Source organism: Mus musculus, chromosome 2 (assembly GCF_000001635.26).
Source record: "Mus musculus strain C57BL/6J chromosome 2, GRCm38.p6 C57BL/6J".
NCBI classification, from domain to species: Eukaryota; Metazoa; Chordata; class Mammalia; order Rodentia; family Muridae; genus Mus; species Mus musculus.
The window spans coordinates 143,557,047-143,582,535 of NC_000068.7; the positions used below are offsets into that span (position 1 = coordinate 143,557,047).

Genomic DNA, 25,489 nt, shown 5'->3' on the forward strand with positions numbered 1-25,489 from the left:
AACAATTTTTTAAGAAGCTGGTGAAGGGAGCGAGGAGGCAGCATGATTTGCTGTCATTAGAATGACTCTTATGAACAATGATTTCTAAATACTTGTCACACCACTGGCAGATTGCTATGCCACCAAAATATTGTGACATTCCTCACTAATTGAGTCTGTATTATTCTAGCTGGTTTACCCAGAGTCATTTAAATTTTCACAAATAATAATGGCAATTATAGAATTACAGCCTGTTGAAGCAGGAAGAGATGTTTTTCTGAAAAATATTGGTTTTACCCTTCATTTTACATGTGATGAAAAGGAGATGAAATATGGTATTTATGTTGTTTTATTTGTTGTTTTGCTGTTCCATTTTTCAAGGGGCGATTTCAATTCTTTGTACATCTTTGGATTTTTCATTTTGCTTACTTTATTGTGTTGTCTGTTTTGATTTGTTTTTGAGGTATGAGTTCCCTATATAGTCCAGGCTGGCTACTCATTATGTACCTCAAAGTACACTCAAACTGACAATAATCCTCCTACCTTGGACTCCCAAGTCCTGAGGTTCCAGGCATGAGCTACCAAGCCTAGGGCATACGTTGTATAATTGAGTACTTGTATGGTGGTTTGAATAAGAATGTCCTCCATAGAGTCATATGTTTGAAAATTTAATCCCCAGTGGAACTCTTTGGGAAGGATTAGGAGGTGTGGCCTTACGGAGGAATTGTGTCACTAAGAGGGGTAGACTTTGAAGTTCATTGAGCTGAGCATATCAATTCACTTCAGACACTCCTGATCTGCATTTCATGATTTTCTCCTGAAATTTTTGTAAATTATAACTTTCTAAACAAAGTTGTTCATAGATTAAGGGATTCCAGCAACAGCTTGTTGGATTTACCTTTGATGAAAGACAGCATAAGAATCTATCCTTCCCTAAGAACACTCTTGGTGAGCATATTAATTGCCTTCTCCACTTCTGTGATAAAACATCATGACCCAAGGCAACTTATAAAGAGGAAGGTTTATTTGAGCTTACAGTTGTTCTAGGGAGGTAAGAATCCATCATTATTGTGGCAGGGAGGTATGGTGGCTAGAGCAGGATTCTAAAAACTCACATCCTTTCCTATAAGCACAAAACAAAACAAAAAACAACTGGAAATTATGTGCATTTTTATACTCTCAAAGCCCAGTACACCTCCTACAAAAGGCAATGCCTTCTAATCCTTCCCAAACAGTTCTCCCAACTGGGGACCAAATACTAAAGCCTATGAACCTATTGGAAACATTCTCATGCAAGTCACCATAGTAACTAACACTAGACAGTGCATTTAGTAAGCACTCAATAAATATTAAAATAAAGCATGACAGAGACCTAAAATCTTAGCATTGTCATTTGATGCTCTCTGTTGAGCAGGAAAGGCTGTATGTAGTTGTGTATGCCTGCAACTGAGGTCCTGGAAAAGAGGTACAGTCAGATTCCTAGGTTCAGCTATAGCTAGTCCAGATAGCATGAGAGACTCTATCTCAAGACCTAAAGTAGAGAATGATAGGAGAAGATAGTTGAAACTGATTTCTGCCCTCTACACATGCAAACACAAAAAAGCCAACTTGTATGTGTGTACATTCACTCATAAAAACTTTTCAAAGAAAACTAAGCATATGAGAAATGGTAATCAGACTATACTATTTTGTACCTGTGTTAAATACATTATTTCCCATTGATTAACTGCTCTTAATGGCCTAACATTTTAAGACTTAATTGTTGATTAAGAACTTAGGACAGAGAAGGGGAAAAAAGTGATCCACAAATACTTTCTGTTTTAGAGTGCTCTTGGCACTAAAGGAAAACATAGCTTCACTAGCTAGCAGCCATTATCTTTCATTGTGGTAGAAGTTCAAACTCAAGAAGGTGGTTGACCTTCAAAAATCAATTCTAGTTTATTTTTTGAATCGTGAACACAAGGGAACACCCACAGGCAGATGGGTGCATGAAAAGTACTGGCGTGTACAGGTACTGTTTTCATGACTGAGGGAATGGAGGCAGGGCATCAGCATCAGCAGATTCTGAGATCAGATAAAGCTAGAAAAAACATAGGTTCTGCTTTACAGAATCCTAAAGAGATTGGGATTGTTTTCTAAGCAAGTAAGGCACTGTGAGTCTCCGTGTGAGGCAATGAAAGATTACATGAAGCAGGCAATGTTGAGATCATGTGACTTATGTGACTTTTGTAATTTGAACAGATTAAAATGAAAGGAAATTTATAGAAGAGATTACAGGATGTGTAAGAAAGTACCCAGAGGTCTTAAAGAGACGCCAAGTAGCATTTTTTGAAAGAAGTGGGCCAGAACCAACTCATGAAGAGTTTCCCACCACAAGCTGAGGAGTTTGCATTTACATGTAGAGAAAGGTCAGCCTTCTATGATATTTAGCTTACCAAAGTGGCCACATACAGGAAACCCCAGGATAATCAATGAGTTGATAGGGGTTGAGGGAAGCTATATTTCATCCTATCCCATTTGCTCTACAGAATCCCTCACTTCTCAGCAGCAGACAGCACTTTCCTTTTAACAGATGAGTTACTAGGAAGCTAGGTTATGTATCTTTCATCTCATTCCCACTGGCTGATGACATCTATGATGCTAATGGTTTGATTAATTACTGTCCTCGAGTCTCGGTGAATAACTGTAGGAAGCAGCCACTTATATCTATGAAGTTTAATTCAGCTAGGAACAAAATACGTACAAGTACCTTTTAGAAGACAGACTATCATATAAAAGCCACATTTTTTAAAGGGCAGGGAGGACAGAACAGCATCCCTGAGATGCCAGCCCACCTGAGAGACAGAAGGTTCCTCAATACACCAGAGAAATAATGTTCATTCTAAGTTTTCCTTCAGGGATGATGAATGGAAAGAAAGGCTAAGTAAGGATGGGGCTCAGATACCCTCTACCTGCTTCATTACCTGGCTGGCCTGTGTTGAGATGCCATCTTCAGTTCTTAGGCATAAATCATAGTCTGAATCCCATGCAAGCTGTTTATACTCAGTATTAAAACAAAGAACAACTCAGCTGTTTCATTCTGCTGTACTCTCTGTTAATGCGAAGTGTGGTTCTTACACCCACAAAGTGGACTGCCATTCATGGAGAGCAAATGCTTAGGTATGGCCCAGAAGTGGCCAAGGTTGGCTAGAGTCATGTGTTCCAAGGATTGAACCAATGACTTTCCATTCCATACACATTGAACATAGCAAATACGCTAACTTGGGATGAACATTCATTATTATTTTATTAACAATTCTTTGTTAAATCCTGTGGAAATAAGGAACACTTAAAATGATAGATGATACTGGATGATGATACAACTTAATTCACAAAGCTTATTATTAGTTCTTTGGGTAGGTTGGTAAACTCACCTAATCTGATGTCTCCATTTAGCTTTTTAAAATATCTGCACTATGAATTGAGGAGTGAAAACTCTTAGCACTCGGTCTTCTACATGCAAACAACAAACCTTATGTAAGACTCTAAGGAGCTGTAGCTGAATGCTGTATAGCTCTAGCCTGCTTCCCCTGGCCTCGTGTTGACACAGAGCTAGAGACACTGTAAGTAATGAGGCTGCTTTACTGCATGAAAGACATCTGTTTAAAGAAGCTGTGGAGCTTTCATTCCTCTAGCAAAATCATATTTACTTTATTCATCTAAATAATGTGGCATGCTTGCCTTCCGTATGAAATTATCTCGTGCTGCTTCTCATTGATTGAGTTTTATGAGACAGCATATGATTTTATGTGCATCCATATGCCACTCTGCTGAGAGCAGAATGTCCTCTTGTTCAGTGGTTTCAATTACGACATTCTTTTATAGTTTTAGCATTGTTGGATGTACACAAAATGTCCATTTCTTCTCCATTTTCTTTTTTCATTGCCCAGCTATGCTCCCCTCCCAAATTAAAATGAAAGAAAATAAATAAATAAACAAATACCCAGAAGAACTTGTTCTGTATCCCACTCCTAATGACTTCCCATTTGGATAATTATAGCTATTTGGAGTCCATTGAAATAGGCTGCATTTGTTTGCTATATAGACCTTTGGCTGTGGATTCCAGAAACAAGTGAGCGAGGTGCACAGTACGTGCCCACAGATCTATCTTGTCCTCAGATTGTAAGTTTACTGTTAGGCAGGTGTGGTCATAACTACTACTGTGGACCTGTAGTAACCACATTTAAAAGACTGTACGTTGCAGCATGAAGTATACCTATGCTAAAACACCTTGAGTCAACCTAATCACAAGAACATGGCAGACAAGCCCCCACTGAAGGACAGTATAAAGTAATTACCTGGCCTCTTCAATTGTGGAAATGTTATGGAAGGAAATAAGGACAATCTAAGGAACTCCTAGAAATTGGAAAAAAATAATAATTCTATGCAGTAAGTGATCCTGGCCTGAACTTTAGATCCAAGTTTTAATTTTTGCTACAAATATTATTAAGACAGTTGTCAACATATTGATGATGTCCATATATTATAAAATATCAGTAATAATTTTCCTTTTTTATTTGGGGGAGTGTTGAGACAATTCCTACTGTGAAACCAAGGATAGCCTCAAAGTCATGACACTCTCTGCCTCAACTTGCTGAGTGCTAAAATTTCTACTATTCCTGGCTTTGGTATTAATATTCATATATTAATGTGGCATTTGTTCTTAGGAGATACACACACCATTACAAGATAGTCACAAATTACTCCAGTAAATTTAAATTTACAATGTGTATCATAAATCTTAGGATTGCTTGCATGACAGAGTAAAGACCTTGTAAAACAATAGAAAATGTGTGTGTATGTGTGTGTGTGTGTGTGTGTGTGTGTGTGTGTGTGTGTGTACATATATGCAGTGCACTAGGAGCCTCACTATTTCTGCCAATGTATTGTAAGACTAAAATCGTATATTAAAATGTAAATTATTACAGAAATGTGTGGACTGACTCCAAACCAACATTCTGCTATCTCCCTCTCTAAAAATGAACTGGCTTGAACTGCCTTTGCCACAGTGGGCTTTGCTACTTCTGCCACAGCAGAACAGTTTTCTGTAAGGCAAACTGGTAACTGTCTGAACTTCACTTTTCTTACTTAGCTCAGATGTAAACTAGAAACCCAGGCCCTTGTGATCTAAACGACACACACAGACACCCACCCACCCCACATTAAGTTGCTATAAAACCCCTATAGCTTCTCTAATATTCACACAAACTCCAGCTCATTCATCAGACCAGTTTTCCCTAAAACTTTCCTATTAGCAAATCATATTTCTGTCCTACATGTGTGATCCACATTCTCCAGAATGCTTACTTAATCTTGAAACTTGGCCACTATCATGACTGATCCACCCCAACAAAACCTTGACCATGCGTCTGGCAGGGCCTTTTCTTAATGATATCAAGGGCAGAGTTAAAATATGTATCCCTGGGAAGTCCTCAGTCACCACTGGGGTACAAACATTGAAAAGGACTTTTGGAAATGAGATTAGTGGTTCCTTCGGGCCATCCTCTGACCTCCTAGCTCCTCACCCCTTTGTACTCTGTCTGTGCTGCTTTGGCATCCCCCCTTCCTATGGCATGACTGCACTCAGCTCTGCCCAGGCACAGCATTTTTTTCTTACCTGGGCATCTATGGCCTCCCAGACCGACCAACCATCACATGATTTTCCAAAATTGAACGTTTTTGCCCCCCAAAACGCTCTCAGGAACAATCAAGATGGTAAAGTCTTTACTCTCTTGGTTTCTATGAAAGTAAGACCTGGTGGTGAGATGCTATGGACTCCACTTGCTTTCATTTTTCAGAATAAAAATATCTTTATTGTACATGCCAACTTTTTAGAGCCCACAAATAGCACTGAAGGAAATAATACAGAGAAGTGAACACAGGACAATTAAATCAACTGAAATGTTATACCTGATATAAATTTTCACTAGCAGGTGAACATCTGATATGCATCATTTTTCCTGGATGCCTAACTCATATATACTTCTTGGTTTACTTAAAAGAGTACATTGTAAGGGTCTCTGTGTCAACAAGGAAGGCAGTAGAGCTTTCAAAGCTGTGTCATTCCAGCTCTCATCTGTTAAAACACAATAAACTTATTTTCCTATAGATCCCTTTTTCCTTCACCACCATCTCACCATCTCTCTGCTTTCTGTTATTCTGTCCCATTGAGACTGATGTTTATATCTTAATGTTTAATTTATTCTGATATTATTGTTCAGAAGTATAAAGTTGGAAGGATGGATGGCCATGATGATAGATAGATAGATAGATAGATAGATAGATAGATAGATAGATAGATAGTAGACTGACAGATAGATAGATAGATAGTAGACTGACAGACAGATAGATAGATAGATAGATAGATAGATAGATAGATAGATAGATAATAGACTGACAGATAGATAGATAGATAGATAGATAGATAGATAGATAGATAATAGACTGACAGATAGATAGATAGATAGATAGATAGATAGATAATAGACAGATAGATGATAGATAGATAGATAGATAGATAGATAGATAGATAGATAGATAGATAATAGACTGACAGACAGATAGATAGATAATAGACTAACAGACAAATAAATAGATAGATAGATAATAGACCGACAGACAGACAGACAGACAGACAGATAGATAGATAGTCTCCACTGGTTCTTTTTCTACATCTCTCCTGCAGAGTATTATGTCTTGTCTTAGCATTATGTATAATTAAGGAAAATCTAAAGTAATCTCTGCAAATTATCAGAAAAATGCAGGCCCCATCCCTGTTTGTTAAATGCAATCCCCCGAATATAATGGACAAATACTTACCAGCAGATCCACTTTACAATCCTGGCTGTATTGTTTTATCTCCCAGTTTCATTTCTGAAACATCTTGACAGTAGCTTCTCAAGGACAGAATTGTAAGAGTGTTCAGACGTAGACTGACTCCTGGGCTTACCCCCAAACCAGACACCCAGTCAAACCCAGCCAAAGGTCAAAAAAGTAAGCAGGGAGGGGTGGGGTGGGGGTGTTGGGGGCAGCAAATTCAAGGAAGCCATCAGGAAAAGCAGCTTTTGACAGCAAGGCTGCAAGACAGGCCTTCATTTGGAAAGTGCTGGATCCCAGATGACAGAAGTCACTTCTAAGATGCACAGAAGGGCACCATTTGCGGACAGAGCCAAGAACACACCATTTCTGGAGCACCCATGCATCATCTAAGCAGAGGACTCTGGCTTCAAAGGAGGCAGGTCTAACCCCAGTCAGAAAGCGCTGCCTCTCAATCTGGGGTTCCCTGGTCCTGGGAGAAGCAAGTGTGTAGGTTCAAATAAATGCTTCAGCTTGGAGTGCACATAATGAGAATTCTTGGCTCTCTAAAAGTCTGAGTTAGTGGCGTTATTATATTGGTACCCAGCCTGCGTCTGCAACCTGATGGATGGCTGTGAAGTCTCTTCCCACTCATTTTCTCCTTCCTTCTGGAATCGTGACCTTAAGAGAATAAAGTGATAGCACAGAAAAACAATGTGTGTGTGCATGCACATGCGTGTGAGTCTATGTGTGTATGTGTGTGTGCGTGCGCACAAAGGCATGTTTGTGTGAGTCTGTGTGAGTGTGTATATTATTTACATACATTTGTGTGTAAGTCTGTGAGTGTGTGTGTGCATGTGTGCGTTTCTAGAAAGAAAGTCATTTAAACATGTATGAGATGCCTAATATGAGAAGTTTCCTACTGGGGCACTCAGCTGAGTGTTTGAAGACCTACCACTGTTTATAATTTCTCAGCTATTTGTAATACTAAACTATTCTTAGATATGGAGGAATTCAAGTGTCAGCATCAAATCACTCAGATGTATGGGTGGAAAGTGCCTTCCCCTGCTGGGAGGCACACAGCATTTCTCTTCCCTTCCCAATGGGGCTCCTGCATACACAGTGTTCTCAAACAGCTGACTTGTCAGAGGACCGAGATCTAGAGTCTGCACTCCAAAGATAAGAAGCAAAGTAACCAATATCTGCAGATAAATAGTCCATTAATTTGTGATTGGTCAATGTATCTGTTTATACATTGCCCAAGAGGAAGCTCATTAGAGTTTCTGAATTTAGCCTCATTGGACCAATTAGTTCCATCTTTTTCTACAGCTTAGAGAGCTCTTAACAAAGAAACCAACATCATGGTTCCCAGGGGCCCAAAAGAGGAAGTGTCACTCACAGTCTGGCTACACACGTGAGTTCAACTCACTCTACCAAGAACTCCAACCCAAGGTCTCACTGATTCACAGCCCTGCTTACAAAGATGCGTGGGGCACAGAATTAGGAAGGATGCTGAAGGGACTCAGAACACCTGAGCCCACACCTTACCTCACAGTGGTGGTGGTGGAGGCTGTTCTTTTGTTCTTCTGCACAGATGCATGTGTGTGTGTGTGTGTGTGTGTGTGTGTGTGTGTGTGCGCGCACGCGTTATGTGCATGTGTGCACACCCATTACTGTATGTGAGGGGGATGTAACTCCAGTGTCTTCCTCCATTGCTCTCTACTCTCCACCTGATTTTTGAGACAAGGTCTTTCACTGACTCTGACCTCTCTGGTTCAGCTAGGCTGTCTATACACCAAGCACTGGAGATTTTGTTTTCTCCATCCCCTAGCTCTGTTTTTAAAAGGTAGGAACTCTGGCACATGCTCAGTACACAAGGACCTTGAGGGCATTGGGCTTAAGTGAAATAAGCTAAACATAAAAGGGCAACTGTTGTAGTCTTCTGCTGGCAAGAGATATTGCAGACAGAAAGTAGAAAGTTGCGAGCCTGAAAGGAAAGGGGAGTTTGTTTTTAACAGGTTGTCATAGTTACTTTGCCTGTTGCTGTGTTGAAACTAGCAAAGGCAACTTAGGGAAGAAAGGGCTTGTTTTGGGGTTTGTTTTTTTTTGGGGGGGGGTTGGTTTTTTTTTTCTTGACTCACTCCTCTGGGCTATAGTTCATCAGTGCAGAGGAGTTTCAAGGCCGTAAGAGCTTACGGCAGCTGGTCACACGACATTTCTGTAGTCAAGGTGCAGAGAATGGTGGGTGCATGGTATTTCCACTTCCCAGAGAACGGCCCCACCCAGAGTCTTGTCTCATCAGCTGAAGTCATCAAGGTCATCTCCCACAGGCATGCCCAGCGGCTCATCTCCGAAGTCACCACCACCCTACCAAGTTGATAAATGATGCTGACCATGACATGATTATAGATTTCTTTGATGTTTTAGTGTTTGTGATCTCAATCTCTCTCTCTCTCTCTCTCTCTCTCTCTCTCTCTCTCTCTCTCTCTCTCTCTGTGTGTGTGTGTGTGTGTGTGTGTGTGTGTGTGTGTGGTGTTACTGGTCATTAGTCAAGTGGTGTGCCACTGAGCCCCACCTTCAGTGTGTTTCCCTGCTCTTAGCAATAGGTTTTCTTGATATATAATCCAGGTTGGCCTCTTCAGTCTTTCGAACTGCTGGGAATATTGGCCTCCACCATCACACTTGGCTTAGAGTCTTATTTGGAGGTGGTGAACTGGTTCTGACGATGGGAGGTTGACACTGGGTACATAGTGAAATGTACTTAGTAGTGCTAATCTGCATATGTTAAAGTAGTTGAAATGGCAATGTTGACACTACTTATATTTACCGTCACTCTTTTGAAAACCAATTAGTAAGCAGTAGCACAGAGAAACTGTTCCCTTAGTTCTGCCTGTAGTCTAACCTTCTCCACGCTGACATCTTACATAATCACCATACAACTAGTAAAAGCAGCAGAGAGGCTTTGACACTAATTACTAAGATTTTAAAAAATTGTCCAATTGTCCTACAAATGTCCTTTTCTCTGATGTAAGATCTAACCCAGGGTCTGTAATATGCATCTTAACTGCCATGTCTCCTTTGTCTCCTCGAAGTTGGAATGCTCTTGGACTTTGATGAACATGACTTCAAAGACTCTTGGCCAGTTTGCCTGACATTTCCACCTGATCAAATATTTGTCACTAGAGATTTACACAGAGAACAGTGTGTCCTTCCTGGGGATACCGAGGCATGTGAATGTGACGAGAGCATCTCATCATAGGGCAGTTGACTTAGGACACTAGGCTAAGATGGTATCTTCTAGGACTCTTTTATTTGCCTGTTGTTGTAACTTTCCCCATTGACTCTGTTATCAATTAGTTCTGCTCACCAGCCACACTTACTCATGTGCAGATTTCTAAATGATGCTCAAATTCATCACCTCCACAAGTTCACTGCCGCTGCAAGGAAAATTTTCCTTTGCCTCTATTCAAATGTTTAACTCAGAATAATAATAAAGTACATCTTTCCAAAACTCACTGGTATTTAATCCCAAGTTCTTTTCTAGTGCTAAAATTCTGATTGATATTGCCTTTCTTAATAGGAAATTTAAAAAAAAAAATGAAGTCTGTGCCATCCAAGAGTAGTGAAAAGGCATATTGTTTGGGGTAGGCAAAGGCATTACGGCAATGTTTTCATTCCCTATGTCCACTTCTTAAAACTCAAATCTTAACATTACCCCAAGCATGTGAGTAGGGTTAAGTAGAAAAATGTATTCAAGAACCATTGAGCCTGAAAAATGTGCGTTAAATATTTATGTTAAATATGCCCTAGAGAATCTGATTTTTAATGAACAGAGACTAAATCTTAAAAGCTACAGTGTTCTTAAGACTTTCTTTTGCATGTCAGCCCCTGTGTGCTCTTGAAGCCGGAGCCATAGCCACAGACCTGATCCCAGTCCTCTTCTCAAGAACGTCCCAGCAGAGCCCCCTATCTAAGCTGCTATGACTGACATCATAAATGCACAGATAACTACTTGTTATAGACTTCCAAGTTGACCTAAAAGTCAAGGAAATAAGGCATTTTTTTATTTAGATATTTTTCCTGTTATCCACTGCTAAAATAAAAAAAACTAAGTTTAGTAGTATAAAGCAATATCTATTTTATTATGGTCATGTTTGAGGCTTAGAAATTCAGACAATTCAAAGAAATCAAAATGGTTATTTTCCATATGTTTATTTTTCATATGAAAATTATTCAAACGTTTAGAACAAAGAAACCCAAATAAGTTGGTATCTATCAAGTTGGGAAATATTTGAATGTTAATTAACATTTCATGTTGTTAAGAATATGTAAAAATGGATATTTGTGTTCTTACTTTGGCTTTGGTAGATTTTTGAAATATACGTCTTTAGGGGAAACTCATACCCCTCCCGCCTCCAGCTTTCCCGCTGGGATTACGGTTGTGGGAGATTCGGGACTCAATTGGCTTTTTCAAGTTTCATCAGATGTAAAATTAGACTACTGGCTCCAGATCTTTCTCATTGTTCTCTTCCTTCTCTTCCTAGTCCTTCTTCCCCACACCCTCCTCCTTGCCATCCACTTTCTTCTCGTGTTCCAGAGACTAAGATTGGCCCCATGGCTTCAAGCACACTGGGAAACCATGCTACTACTGAGCCTCATCTCCAATCCTTCATTTTCTAATGAGCGTTTTATAACTACAAATGATTCTTTAAGCATTGCTTTGCCTACATCCATAATGTATTCTTATTTTTGTTTTATTCAACTCAGAGTATTTTCCAAGAGCTTTTATAGTTTTTCTTTCACTTATTGATAATTTACCAATATAGTATTAATTTTTGAAGATTGTTGAATTACATGATTTTCTTTGCTTGCTGTTTTTATAACATCATTATAAAGTGTGATCAGAAAGCATATTCTGTATTTCCAGTCTTTCTAAATTTATTGACACCCATTCAGCATCCTAACATATGGTCTGTCCTAGAGAATGTCTCACATGTATTTGAGAGGACTTATTTTCTTCTACTTGTAGACAAATATTTTGTGCATTTGTTAAGCCTTCTTGGCTTAACATATAGTTAAGTTATAGTTTTGTTTACATCTTCAGCATACTCTGTGGTCTTCAGCCTAGCATTTCACCTAATTCAAGTAGGTCTTTTGAGTCTCTAACTGTACTCATCACCTTTGTACCACTATAACAAAATACCTGAGATCATTATCCCATAGAGTGAAAGCACATACACTGTCTCACATTATCAGAGGGTCTAGACTGTGATGAGTTGCCCCCATATCATGGTGTAGAGGGCAATAGAGAGAACCTACTTACATCACAAATTAGGGACAAAAGAAGAAAGGGCCCCTCAGTGACTTAAGTACTGCTGTCTCTTGAAGATTCCACTACCTTCAAACAGCACTACCCTACAAATGAATCCTTCAATACACAGACTTCGAGGAGATATTCAGGTCCAAACTGTAGATCAACTGGGATTGACAAATCATTTCATTTCTTCCCGCAATTCTGCAAGGTTTTGTTTCATCTTTGAGAGATTCTGTTAGTAGATGAATTACATATTTTTTTTATAATTTCATGTCATTAGGTGGATTCTATTTTTATCATCATAAAATATTATTTTTTGTCTATCAATAAATTTTGTACTAAAATTGACTTAGTCTGATACATGACAACACTTATTATTTTAATATTGCTTAGATAGTATATTTTTCATGGTCTTTAACTTTCAACCTATCTGTGTATTGGATCTGAAATGTGCTTTTAATGACTAGTACATGATGTAGTCACAAGTTGTATGTTTCACTTATCAATTCTTCAACTATAACTTTTGAAGAGGTGGATGACACCCACTCCCATTGTCCTGCCGTGAGCTAATTCCTCCAAGGAGGCTTCAAATCCTGTCATTTGCACTACCTTCTACCAGTGTCACCAGATGGGAACCTTCGAGACAGGAACATCCAGGAAACAGCCCTGCCCTTTCTACTTTCCCGTGCGTTTGCCAGCACTACAATTATTCATTTCTTCCCATGGATTTCCATATGTCTGAAACTCTTTCATTTTAGCTGAAGCTAGTAATTCCTAGCGAGAAACTGCCTCATACCTTGTTTTTCTGGGACTTTATGACTTCTCTTTATTTTTGGAGATTAGTTTTGTCAGATACAGAATTGTTAGTTAATACATTTTCTTTGGGTATCAGGAATAAGCTATCTAGACGCCATGTCATCTTCATGACTTCCAGTAGGCAGTCAAGTGGCTTTGTGTATTTGGGTTTGCTGTATTCAGCACTGAAAATAAACTCAAAACTTTGTGCATTCTAGTCAAGCAATCTACTACTACCAGGGGTCCCTCCCTGGCCCCCCAAAAAGAGTCAGTTTTTAATTTTACTAAGCATCTTGCACACAGTTTTGGCTCAGCGCTCAGGGGATTCTCATGTTTGCACATGTATAGTATTCAAATTTCGGGCTTTATCTTATTCTGATTGTGTTATGCTTCTTAGATAAGAATATTAACATTATTCTTAAAACCATGGAGGGCAGTTTCCAGACACTGCTGCTTCCTGTCTACTTCTTTCTTCTTTAGAGACATCTACGAGGAGCAAATAGAATGCTTGTTTTGCTCATTTGACTTAATTTCTTCTGTATTACTCAAAGTAGGTCATCTCAACTGGATTGTATTTGTACTTATTGATTCTCTCTGTCAGCCTAAATGTGCTATTAAGGTCCTCTAAGGATATTTTTCATTCCATTATTATATTTTCTACCCCATAATTTCTCCTTTTTTAAATTTCTATGTATTCATATTGTCCACTTGATGGTCAATCACTGTCAAGCTTTGCTGGTACTCTGTAGACACGTTGTCCCTTTGAGTTGTTTGAATATATTTAAATGGCTGATTTCAAGTCTTGGGCTAGTGAGTCCAACACCTGGACTTACTCAGAGGGTTCCGATTTACTCTTCCCTCATCCCACGTATGCACCATGTGTCCCTGTTTTGATACTTTTCCTGAAGACTGACACTTTAAGAAGCGCCACGTAGGAAACCTGGAAGTGGGTGAGGCTCACCGCACTCCCTGTGTTGATGCTGATGTTCTGGATTTTACTGTTATCCTGTTCATTTATTCATTTCTTTGTTCATTTACTGTGTTCCCTAGACTAATTCCCCCACATCTGTGACTTTTTGAGTGTTCTACTGAGTCCACTGAATCTCCTTATTTAGCCTGGTGGTCAGTTAAAGTGTGGACTGGTATTTTTTTAAAGATAGTGACCAATAGGGCTTTCTTATTCTTTGCTAGCAGGCTTTGAATATGTCTTAGGGTACACCTTTGATACTCAGTTTGTAACCCTGTCCTTGACCTTTACTTCCTATTTCCATAGAGTTCCAAGATCAATCAGAAGTGAGCATTTGACATCTTTTTAGGTATTTTTTGGTAATGGGAATAATTCTCTGGTATGTGTCAATTTCTAAGTCTCTACAAACATTGTAACTAGTAAAATCCCTGTAAATATTCCAATCTTCTTATCTTTATTTGAAGCTATTGGACCATTTGCTCATTGGCCACAGTTAACATTGCTAACCTAAGAAGCTGCAGTCCTAGGAAACTGCATTGGATGGCCTTCATCAAATGCCCCAAAGATAAAGCCTTCCTCGGTGAGCAATGTCTGAGACACATAATAAGCTTTAGCCCTATAAATGGGACTTTCTGGATGTTTTACAGTTGTCTGGGAATGGGGCTTCTTGAATAACTCCAATCCTGGGCACACCCTCCAGTGTATGTTAAGTTGCTATTTTACACAGTGTGATTGAAATGATTGGGAAACTATCTGCTTTCAAAGAAACTGAAGAATCTAGCATCAGTGCACAGACTAGGTAAGTTTAAAAAACCCACAAGTCTTTTGGTTACTATTGGCAGAATACTGCTCTGCTTGATTAAATGTTCCTTGGGAAACTGCAAGCTTCCTGTTAATTTTCAAACTTATGAAACGGTCGCTTGGCAATTTTCCAGGGTTGTAGTTGCTTTTCTGAAAGTGAATTTTGAAGATTCTCGCCTCTTCGTTTCTGAAGGTCTCCCTGTTCCAAAAAGCAGCAGAATCTTTAGATATTAAACAAGAACGAGAGAACAAAATGTCTAAGCATGCATCAGCAATGGAGATGCTAGGTACTTCATGGTGTTTCTTCTATCGTAGCAACTGCTACCAACAGAGGCAAGACTGGGAGTGTGTAATAGCTGGTGAGAGGCTGATGAAAAACCCATTTTATATAGTAAAACATAATCTGTGTGATGTGTGTGATCAAAATCAACTGATTTATTTAAGAAAATAATAATTTGCTCTTGAGACTGGGTTGCCTTGGAGGGGAGAAGAGAAGATCATCTCTTATGCCTAATATTACAGAAAAGGAAAAGGTGGATTATTTTTACTTTGGTTCTTTTTGTGCATTATGTCTGTATTTTCCTGATACTTCTGTTCCTTTTATAATGATGACAGTTGCTTAAGAAATATTTATGCTGTGCTGAAACCCTACTTAATCTAAAATTTCTCAAATAGGCCTTATTTAATTTTGAAAAACTTCTTTTAAAGCATTCACATCATGTTCCCTTTTCTTCCAAGCATCTGGTTGGAACACAAATCTACATTTCAGCATCAAACACACTGAATAGTGAAACATATTAATAAGGGAACCCCATTGAAAATCTCATCAAAACCATGTGCCCTCTCTCCTGTAAAAATGTATATATGCACATTATTTTCTTAATTCTGAGGAATTCAACTAAGCTAATAGTTCAGGGCAAGTACTGCAAATAATTTATGAAGGAATGTGGGCATGTGGAAGAACAGAAATCTAGAAATCTTGGGTCTTCATATATGTATATGTATATATATATATATATATATATATATATGTGTGTGTGTGTGTGTGTGTGTGTGTGTGTGTGTGTGTGTCTGTGTGTGTGTGTGTGTATGTGTGTGTGCATATATGTATATATGTAAAAGAGAGAAAGAAAGAGAGAGAGAGAGAGAGAGAGAGAGAAAGAAAGAAAGAAAGAAAGAAAGAGGGAGGGAGGGAGAGAAAGAGAGAGGGGGGAGGGAGGGAGGGAGGGAGGGAGGGAGGGAGGAAGGGAGGAAGGAAGGAAGGAAGGAAGGAAGGAAGGAAGGAAGGAAGGAAGGAAGGAAGGAAGGAAGGAAGCCCTAGAAGTGAGCAACAACTTGTAAGGCCATCCTGTTAGATGATAAAAGACATGGCTACATACAAGAGAATACTTTGTCACAGCACATCCCTGTGGCAACTGGATACCACGCAGTGTATAAACACTTGTCTGAGAGAAATGTAGAGAATTTGATGAGTATGAGTGTGAAGATAAGTTTGTAAAAGCTACAACCTAGAAGAAAGAATAGAGGGAGTTGGAAGAAATGGGAAGAAATGGATACCAGATAAGCAAAGTGAGGAAAGCAAGAGGACAGAGATCAGGGCTCTGATAGGAGGCTTGACCTGCATCCTCATACAGTTCCTGCTCACGTGGTTCTATCCTGGTGCCAACCCAGAAACTAACCATCCTCCTGTGTTTGGCTTTCCACAGCTCCCCTTTGCAGAAGGCCTGTATCACTTTTATCACAATGGGCTTGCAAAGGCCAAAAGAAGACGCAGCCTACACCATAAGCGGCAGCTAGAGAGAGACCCCAGGGTAAGTTCTGCCCAGAAACCTGCATCTTTCTTGACCCCCACTGCCGCGCCAGAATTCACCCAGTGGATATAGAATACAAGCAGAAGATGTTGAAACGCTGGGCTCTTGTATATTTTGATATGAGAAATGGATCATTAACAGAACTACAGACACTCTGCTCCTGTTTTTTGCATAGTAAATAACCATAGGCCATATGTATATGGATGCAGGAGAAAACACAGGTGCTTTGCTGCCTAGTCTTGAACTACTACATCAAGACTGCAGGTTGCCTGGGAGCATGATTTAGCTTGTAATGGATGGAAAGACACACAGTTGTTTACTGTGTTGTTTATGGAAGGTTTTACTGGCAACTTTATGCTCTGAAAAAGTTTCTGTGTTTCATATAATGAACAGAAAAATATTAGACCAATAGATAATGACCAGCTCTCTACAGGCAATGGGTGTCTCAGAATCCATGCGTGGTGGCAGCCACAGACGCTATTTACTCTTCTTCCCCTCCATTTCCTTCTACTGACCTGTATGATGCTCATTCCTCGGCTGTCTTCTTTCTTAGCTTTAATAACATTTTAATTAAAATATGATTATAAAATTTTCCCCTTCCTTTCCTCCCTTCAACCCATTCCCTCCCCTTTGCCCCATTGCTCCTTCTTAAATTCATGACCTCTGCTTTTATTACTGCTAGATTTTTATAAAAACATTTAAATAGGCAACTGGAGAGATGGCTCAATGGTTAAAAGCACTGACTGCTCTTCCAGAGGTCCTCAGTTCAATTCCCAGCAACCGTGTTAGCTCAAACCACCATACATAATGAGATCTGAGGCCCTCTTCTGGTGTGTCTGAATACAGCTACAGTGTACTCATATACCTAAAAACACTTAAATATATAAATACAATCCACTGAGTCATATATATGTGTATATATATACATATATATATATATGTGTGTGTGTGTGTGTGTGTATACATATATATGTGTGTGTAATCATTCTTGAAAAAATATATATATAATCACTTGGTATTGAATAACCTATTATTGGTTCTTGGGGATGTTTGATTCCCCCTACTTCAATAGTTCTTAGTTCTTTATCTAGAGCTTTAGCCCCATGAGATTCCCTACTTCCATGTAACCATGTCTGTCAATAATGTTCATGTGTACAGATACAGGCCTTGCTCTGTTACGGTTTCATGGGTACATCTTCCATGTCCTTTCTAGGAAACACCAATCTAACAGAAGACTTCCTGGTCCTCTGGTTCTTACAATCTTTCTGACCTTTTCTTTCTTGATGTTCCCTGAGTCTTGACTAAAGAGGCTGTGATGGAGATGTGTCCACTAAAGCTTGGCACCCCAAGATCAGTTGTTCTTTGATTTTAACAGTTGTCAATCTAGGAGGTCTCCATCTCCTGCACAGAGAACCCAAGTGGTGTTCTTAATGTTCATATACCTCCAATTCTTACCTCACTCTTGGATTCCAGGTCTTATTTTCTACTCTCTCAAACAGGTAAAATTTCTTTTTCCTCCAAGAAAATGTAAGATCCTAACCACGAGGAGTTCCTCCCTCGTGTTCCTGCTCCTTCTCTTCAGAGAACACTGAATCCCACTGGGGATATTCTAATTTCTCCTAGGCAATATCTAAGACACAGAGTAACCCCAAGGTCAAGTGCATGACTCTTAAGACTCCTTCTTTTGGCTCGTAAGGAAAACGATGAGTGGGTGAAATGTTTGATTTAGGGATTCTTACAAGATCCCCTTTGAGTGAATAAACGTGAAATTTGTTCTTCTGAAGCTGATGAACATTTCATTGCTTTTAAGATTTGGGTTTTAATTAGAAAGTAAAGCCTCCTCCACAAGTCACCAGATGACAGGCCACCAGCAATTTTGTTCTACTCCTTAACATAGTGTCTTAGTCAGGGTTTCTATTCCTGCACAAACATCATGACCAAGAAGCAAATTGGGGAGGAAAGGGTTTATTCTTCTTACATTTCTACATTGCTGTTCATCACTAAAGGAAGTCAGGACTGGAACTCAAGCAGGTCAGGAAGCAGAAGCTGATGCAGAGGCCATGAAGGGATGTGGTTTACTGGCTTGCCTCCACTGGCTTGCTGAGCTTGCTTTCTTATAGAACCCAAGACTACCAGCCCAGAGATGGTACCACCTACAAGAGGCCCGCCCCCTGATCGCTAATTAAGAAAATACCTTACAGCTGGATCTCAAGGAGGCACTTCCCCAACTGAAAATCCTTTCTCTGTGATAACTCCAGCCTGTGTCAAGTTGACACACAAAACCAGCCAATACACATAGGACTTCTCACATGGCCTAAGAGGAATTTTGATTCTGTGAAGCCATTTTATCATTGTCTTTGCAGTAAAGACCAATTGCCTAATGCTGAGTCTGCTATAGAAGGCACTACCACTACCAGGGTGAAGAACTGTCTTTCATAGCCTTGTCTTTGGCCATGCTAAGTAACTGCCCAAGGACACCCTGGGGACAATTAGAAGGGATCTTACTAATGTCATTTGTAAATCTAAAATGGGTACAACTAAGTAAATACTATCCAAACACTATGACACTGGTTTTCTCTAATGTCTACCATGTTCTGGTTTACTTACGATGGCCACTCACTTTCCTTCTGCTTGTATGATGATATAGAAGCCCTGTTAGTTTTATGTGCCCTCCCACATACTCAAAATGCATAAAAAGAATGAGGCAAAAACAGAGGTACTTTTAAACCTGGGCTGAAAACAGAAATGAAGAACAGGCTATCAATAAGACCATTGTTGGATAAGGGGGCATCTGTGGAGCCACTAAGCTGACACTCTTTCACTTGATCACTTACTGAAATGCTTCCTAACATGGTGGTTCTTGGTGTCATGTGATGTTTACAAAAGGGAAGCTAATGAGATGGGTTGGTAATAAAGAAGGAGTTCACATCTTGGTAATTCTACTCATTTGTCTTTCTTCTCAAAACATTTCCCATTACCACTAACAAGGGCATCTGTTCCTTTCATCATGCACTTTAAGTATTCTGGTGGCCAACTGCCTGGACCTGATAGAAGTAAATATCTGCCCTTCCCATAAAGACCCACAGAAGCCATCAGGGAACCTACTAAGGTTAAATAACCTGAATATTGTCAATAATAAACTCATTTTAGGAGAATAAATAAAGCATGAAATTCCCACACATCTTTAACAAAAAAAAAATTAAAGAAAAGTCTAATTACAACTACTTCATTCCAAAATGTTACATTCCTTAATGTTACATTAAGGCCTCAGTCTTTTCTGTGTAATATTCTTATGGTCATATAATGTTAGGTGTCTTCAGAGGTCAGATTTGGCAAACACTCTTCTTACACAAAATTATTGGGGAAGATTGCAAAGCTGGCTATGTGAAAATTCACTTTGAGGCTTTATAAGCCTTAAACAGAAATGAAAGCATGTGTAGTTTGGGCATGTGGCAGCTTTGGGCATCGTACTGACTAGTTTTCTATGAACTGACATAGTGTCATCAGAGAGGAAGGAACCTCAGTTGAGAAAATACCCCCTTAAGATCTTGCTGTGTCAGCTCCTTCCTCCAGGTTACTGCTCTGTTTGATTTCCTTTCCTGACTTCTTTCAGTGATGAACAATGATATGGAAGCCTCAGCAAAATACACCTTTCCCTCCTGAGTTGTTTTGGTCATAGTGTTTTTATCATAGCATTAGTAACCCTAAGACAGGGTTACAAAACATATACCAACAGATTGCAAAATGGAAATAAACAATGGAGAAATAAAAGGGAGAAGGGCTAGGGAACCTGAGGAATACTTGATACAAGCTCTCATCCCTTGCATATATGTCACAAATTGTATTTCATGAACAAGAATTTAAAAGTTGTTTCTTCCTTCTCTGAAAATGTCTTCTAAGCCATAACATCTCAAACAGTGGGCTCCAACCTACATGGGGTTGGGTAAATAAATATGGGAAGTATAAAATAATTGGCAACAGAGGAGGTTTCTGACCATATAACAGCCAAAACTTAATTCAAAATAAAATGAAAACAATGAATCCAAGGTGTTTCTGGCAGCCTAGTCCCATACTGTACTACATAACTTCAAGGCAGCCTGGTTCTGACATTTTGCCATCACAGAATGCAACTCCAACCAATACTGCCTGACACACTGTCTTACCTATTTTTCTGTGACAGAGATCCAACACCACAACCAAGGCAACTTAAAAAAGAAAGCATTTAGTTGGTTTATAGTTAGAGGGTTAGAGTTCATTATATCTTAGTGAAGGAACTGCAGATATCCCACAGTTTGATCCACAACCACGAGGCAGAGATAGAGAGCCTAAGTCTCTTGAAGCAGCAAAGCTATCCACCCATGACACATTTCCTCCAGCAAGACCACATCCCCTAATCCTTCCCAAACAGTTCTACCAACTAAAGACCAATGTGGGAGCCAATTTCATTCAAACCACCACACATATCAGTCAAAATTCAAGTCCAGTGCATGTTATAAATTACAGTGTTTTATTATACAGTTTTCTTCTCATACAGAAATATAATGGTTTCATGGTGGAAAACTAAGACTTAATATTTTCTTACCAGAATTCCTCAGCATGTATCAAATTAGTATACAATTAGATAGCATTGTATTATAATGTTTGACTTTAAAAATGGCTGTTTGAGCCGATGACTTGAGTTTCAGAAAATATCATTGAATTAATTTTGGTTGTATCAGAATTTACAATGATTTTTTTGTGTTTATGCAAAGAGGCCAATTATAAAATAAAACTATCCAGCAAATCTGAGAAGTATTTAAAATGTTTAATGAAATATTTAGCCAAGATTTGATACTTTAACCAGAAACACATATATCTATCTACCTGGGGATGAAAATATCTCAGTGTGAATTTGCCCTTCATCTTTACTAAATGCTAAAATTGTAGGTGTGCCAAAAAACTATCTTAAAATAAATGTCTTTATGTTTTATTATCATTAATATTTGTTTTGTATTTTATAGACCTTGATACTCAGACTCATGTAAAAAAAAAAACATGAATACAAAATGCTTATGAGTTGAAAATGTTAAGAGTCCCATAGCATACCAGCCAACCCCAACTACGCATGTCACCTCATTATAATCCCTCTGGGTCCCTTTACTTACTGTCTGTGACTTGTGAAAGGTAATATAAAGCTCAAGGAACTGAGTGTATGCAAAAGATGAACTGAGCTGCTCCAAACCCTTGGGGTGCATTCAGCTAGGCAGCTTTTTTGTCTAAGAAATCAGGATTCAGTAGCAACAGAAGAAATACGTAAGAGACAAACAAGCACCTAATAAAGAGAAAAATGGATGACTAAGGAAGGTTTCTGTTCTGGTTTGGTTTAGCTATAGGATAGAAACTTCAACAATGTCCATTCCACTTACTGTTTACTGAAAGCTAGAGATGCCAGAAAGTGACTGTGAAGTGCCACCTTTAATACATCCATCAATATGCAGACATGTACATTGTTTCAAAAGTATTCTCTTTTCCAGTTTTCTCTCTGTCAAAATATTGGCATAGTATTGAATATCAATTGTCCCTTAAGTTTGTGTGCTGTTTATTTCTGCAATGTCTTTTTGTAGTGTGTATCTGAATATACAGTAGACCCTCAGCAAGTGATGACTGAATGAACCATTATCAAGCCTCAGTTTTGAATAGTGAAATAGCATCAATCTTCTCTGCTTGTTTTTTTTTTACTATATTCTAATATATAACTAGGAAACAGAAATTTAGTCCTCTACCTAGAGTACCTTTTAAGGCATTCATAATCATGGGTAAAGGAAGCAAGTTGCTATTTCATTTCTGCCAAGCTTATCCATAAAAACTCTCATGATGACCTATTTTTTTTATTTTCTAAACTATTATATAGCTTCTTCCTAAGCATATTAATACTCTTGACACAGCCATGGGCATATATATATATAAAGTTTAGATGGTAAACAGGGTTTGATGATTTGATAAATCAAAATCTGAGATGAAACAATAAAAGCTAAAATGCATTTTCAAAATCAGGCTCAAAACAAATAAATATTCTCTGCCAAAACCTCTCTGAGATTTGTCTAACTTGTTCAGAGCAGAGTCAGCAAATCTCCAAGTCAAACCCAATTGTGGTCCACAGTCAACATATCAAAGCCCCATAAATTGTGCTGTGCAAGACCTTGAAAAGCTATTGGAGAAAAGATTTATTCAAGATAGTGTTTGCTTCACAGATCTCTTCTATATAACTTGTACATCTAAAATAGATTTTAAAGTCAAATATAGTTGAAATGAAAGGAGAACTAACTACTTTATGAGCAATAAACACTTGTCAAATGGAAGTCAAATGATTTGATAAAGAAATAATCTGTGCTTTATTTATTGATGGAAGTTCTATTGTCTTAAGAATACAATGTGTATTTTCCTTTCTAAGCAATCTACTCAACCATACAATTTTCCTTCAAAACTCATTTTTAAACCTGATTCAGTTTTATACTTCAGAAATTTCTAAAATGGACTAGAAATGGTAAATGAAATATTGGGTTTGATCTTCAGAAAAAGGTGAAAGGAAAGAAAGAAAGAAAGAAAGAAAGAGAGAGAGAGAGAGAGAGAGAGAGAGAGAGAGAGAGAGAAGGGAGGGAGGGAGGGAGGGAGGGAGGGAGAAAGGAAGGAAGGAAGGAAGGAAGGAAGGAAGGAAGGAAGGAAGGAAGGAAGGAAGGAAGGAAGGAAGGAGAGAGAAGGAGAGAGAGAGAAAGAGAGAGAGAGAGAAAGAAAAACAAAAAGGAGAGGAGGAGAGGGATGGGGAGGGAAGTGGAGGAAAGAGAAGGGAAGGGAAGATTAGGAAAGTGGGGAGAAGGGAAGGGAAGTCTGGCAGCCCATTGACAATGCCCTCTGTTTCTCATGTCCCAAGAACCAGACAGGGTGACTTCACAGCTTTTATTCTTTTACATGTCTGGCATCCAGTCACATAATGAGACTAGTTTTTCCTTCTTAAAGATCTGTTTTTGAACATGTTTGTGAAGTTTTTCTTGTACTCCAATAATGCATAAAAGTTCATTTTCTTTGATAATAAATCACTTCAAATATTCACAGCCTTATCACCAATAAAAGAGAGAATGTTCCTTTTTTGACAGAAGTTAGATATGAGTCATGTGATCTGCTTGCAAATGTCTGGGGTAATGAATAAACCAGACTTTCTTTGTTCTTTAAACAATAGGATTATTGATATTGTTTTTAAAGATGGATTTATCATTGCAATGGATCCTTGAGTGACTGACTAAAATTGAGAGTCCCTTGTACTTTCTTCAAGTTCTTTCTGACTCAGCACAGTAATACACCAGCGGTTAATTCAATGCAGAAACTTAACCATAATTAGTGAAACCCCTACTCAGCTATGTATAGACTCAGATCAGAAAAAGAATGAGCTATGAAGGAATCTGTGAGAATAACAGAGCCATGTCAGAAATTCAGCCAGAGTTCACACCTTCTGAACAAAAGTCTTGGAACCTCGGTTGTTCGAAGCAAGCCAAGAAATTAATGTGCCTCCTTCTCATAAAAGTTACATAAAATTTGTCACAGCTGCTAAGCTGTTAGTTCCCAATTCTTCTCCAAGTGCTTTCAGTTCCTCATCGGTGTTTAAATAAGGACAGACCATTGGTAAGTACTGCAGTCTGGCCACAATCATCCCTTGGGTTTATACTGATGAAAAATTTTATTCGTAGGATTTAAAGTTTGACGAAAGAGGAAAGAGCATTTCCATTTACTTTAAACAGAAGTCAAGCCACCAAAGAAAGTCCCCCCTCCCGCTTCTGCCCTGGCCAAACTCTCCTCCAGGGGACAACTGACAAAATTTGAGACCACTCTACTTAACATCACATAGACTGTGTGACAGTTTCTCAGCCTGGACGCTGTGTTATTCACACAGCGAGAACATTTATAATTCATAACTCACAAGAGTGTTTCCACAGAGAATAGGCTATTTCTATAGTTTTGCCTCTCAAGTGGAGAGGTTTCCTATCTTGATATTCTGCTCAGAGCAATGTTTAGGAACTGCTCCTTTTGTCTTCCCGATGTCTCCTTTTTTGTTTTTATGTATTCTTCTCGCTCAATGCATTCCAAGGGCAGTCCTCCTCGTTCCACTCCTCCCACTTGCCACCCCACCTCCCCTCTCCCCCAAATCCACTGCTTCTCCATTTCCCTTCAGGTAAGAACAGACCTCCCAGGGATATCAACGGAACATAGCATAACAATAGGCACAAACCCTAACATCAAGGCTGGAGGAGGCAACCCAGAAAGAGAAAAAGGTCCCGAGAGTAAGCGAAAGATTAGGAGATGCCCCATTCTCACTGCTGAGAGACAAAAATCCCAAGCTAAACAACCACAACATATATGCAGAGAACCTAGCCCAGGCCCATTCCGAGATTGCTACTTCAGTTTCTGTGAGCCCCTTTGAACCCTGCTTGCTTGATTCTGTGGGCCTTGTTCTTCTGGTGTCCTTGACTCCTATGGCTCCCATAATCCCTCCTCCCCCTCTTCTGTGGGGTTCCCAGAGCTCCATCTAATGTTTGGCTGGAGGCCTTTGCATCTGCTCTCATCTGCTGCTGAAGTAAGTCTCTCAGATTACAGTGGGGCCAGGCATCAATTTATGAATTTAGCAGAATATCATTAGGAATAATTTCATTTACTAGTTTTTTTTTCTAGTTGTGTTTAGTTCTACCCTAGGTCTCTGGGCTATCCTGAATATCTTCTTGAGAAAAGGGAGTGTGAAGGGGGCCGGGGGGGGGTATATACGTTTGCTTGTGTTTTTACTTGTTAGGAAACATAGTTACGTGGCATGATAGGTGATAAATTGTGTTTTAACAATTATACTAGTCCTACTAGTATTTTATATTTGCATAAAGCTATTATTCTAGAGGCTGTTGGCAACTGCTGTCTCTTCAAATTCTTATTTCCTCGCAGCATCAATTGGAGCAAGAGGGATTCGTGACTTAT

The 25,489-nt window shown here is 39.0% G+C and overlaps 1 protein-coding gene across 1 annotated transcript in view; it reads left to right on the forward strand.

Moving 5' to 3' along the window:
• Positions 1-25,489, forward strand: part of Pcsk2 (proprotein convertase subtilisin/kexin type 2) — a 270,152-nt gene that overhangs the window by 10,914 nt on the left and 233,749 nt on the right. The window contains exon 2 of the mRNA NM_008792.4: positions 16,397-16,501. Coding sequence (NP_032818.1) covers positions 16,397-16,501 — 105 coding nt within the window. The remainder of the gene's footprint in view (positions 1-16,396; positions 16,502-25,489) is intronic.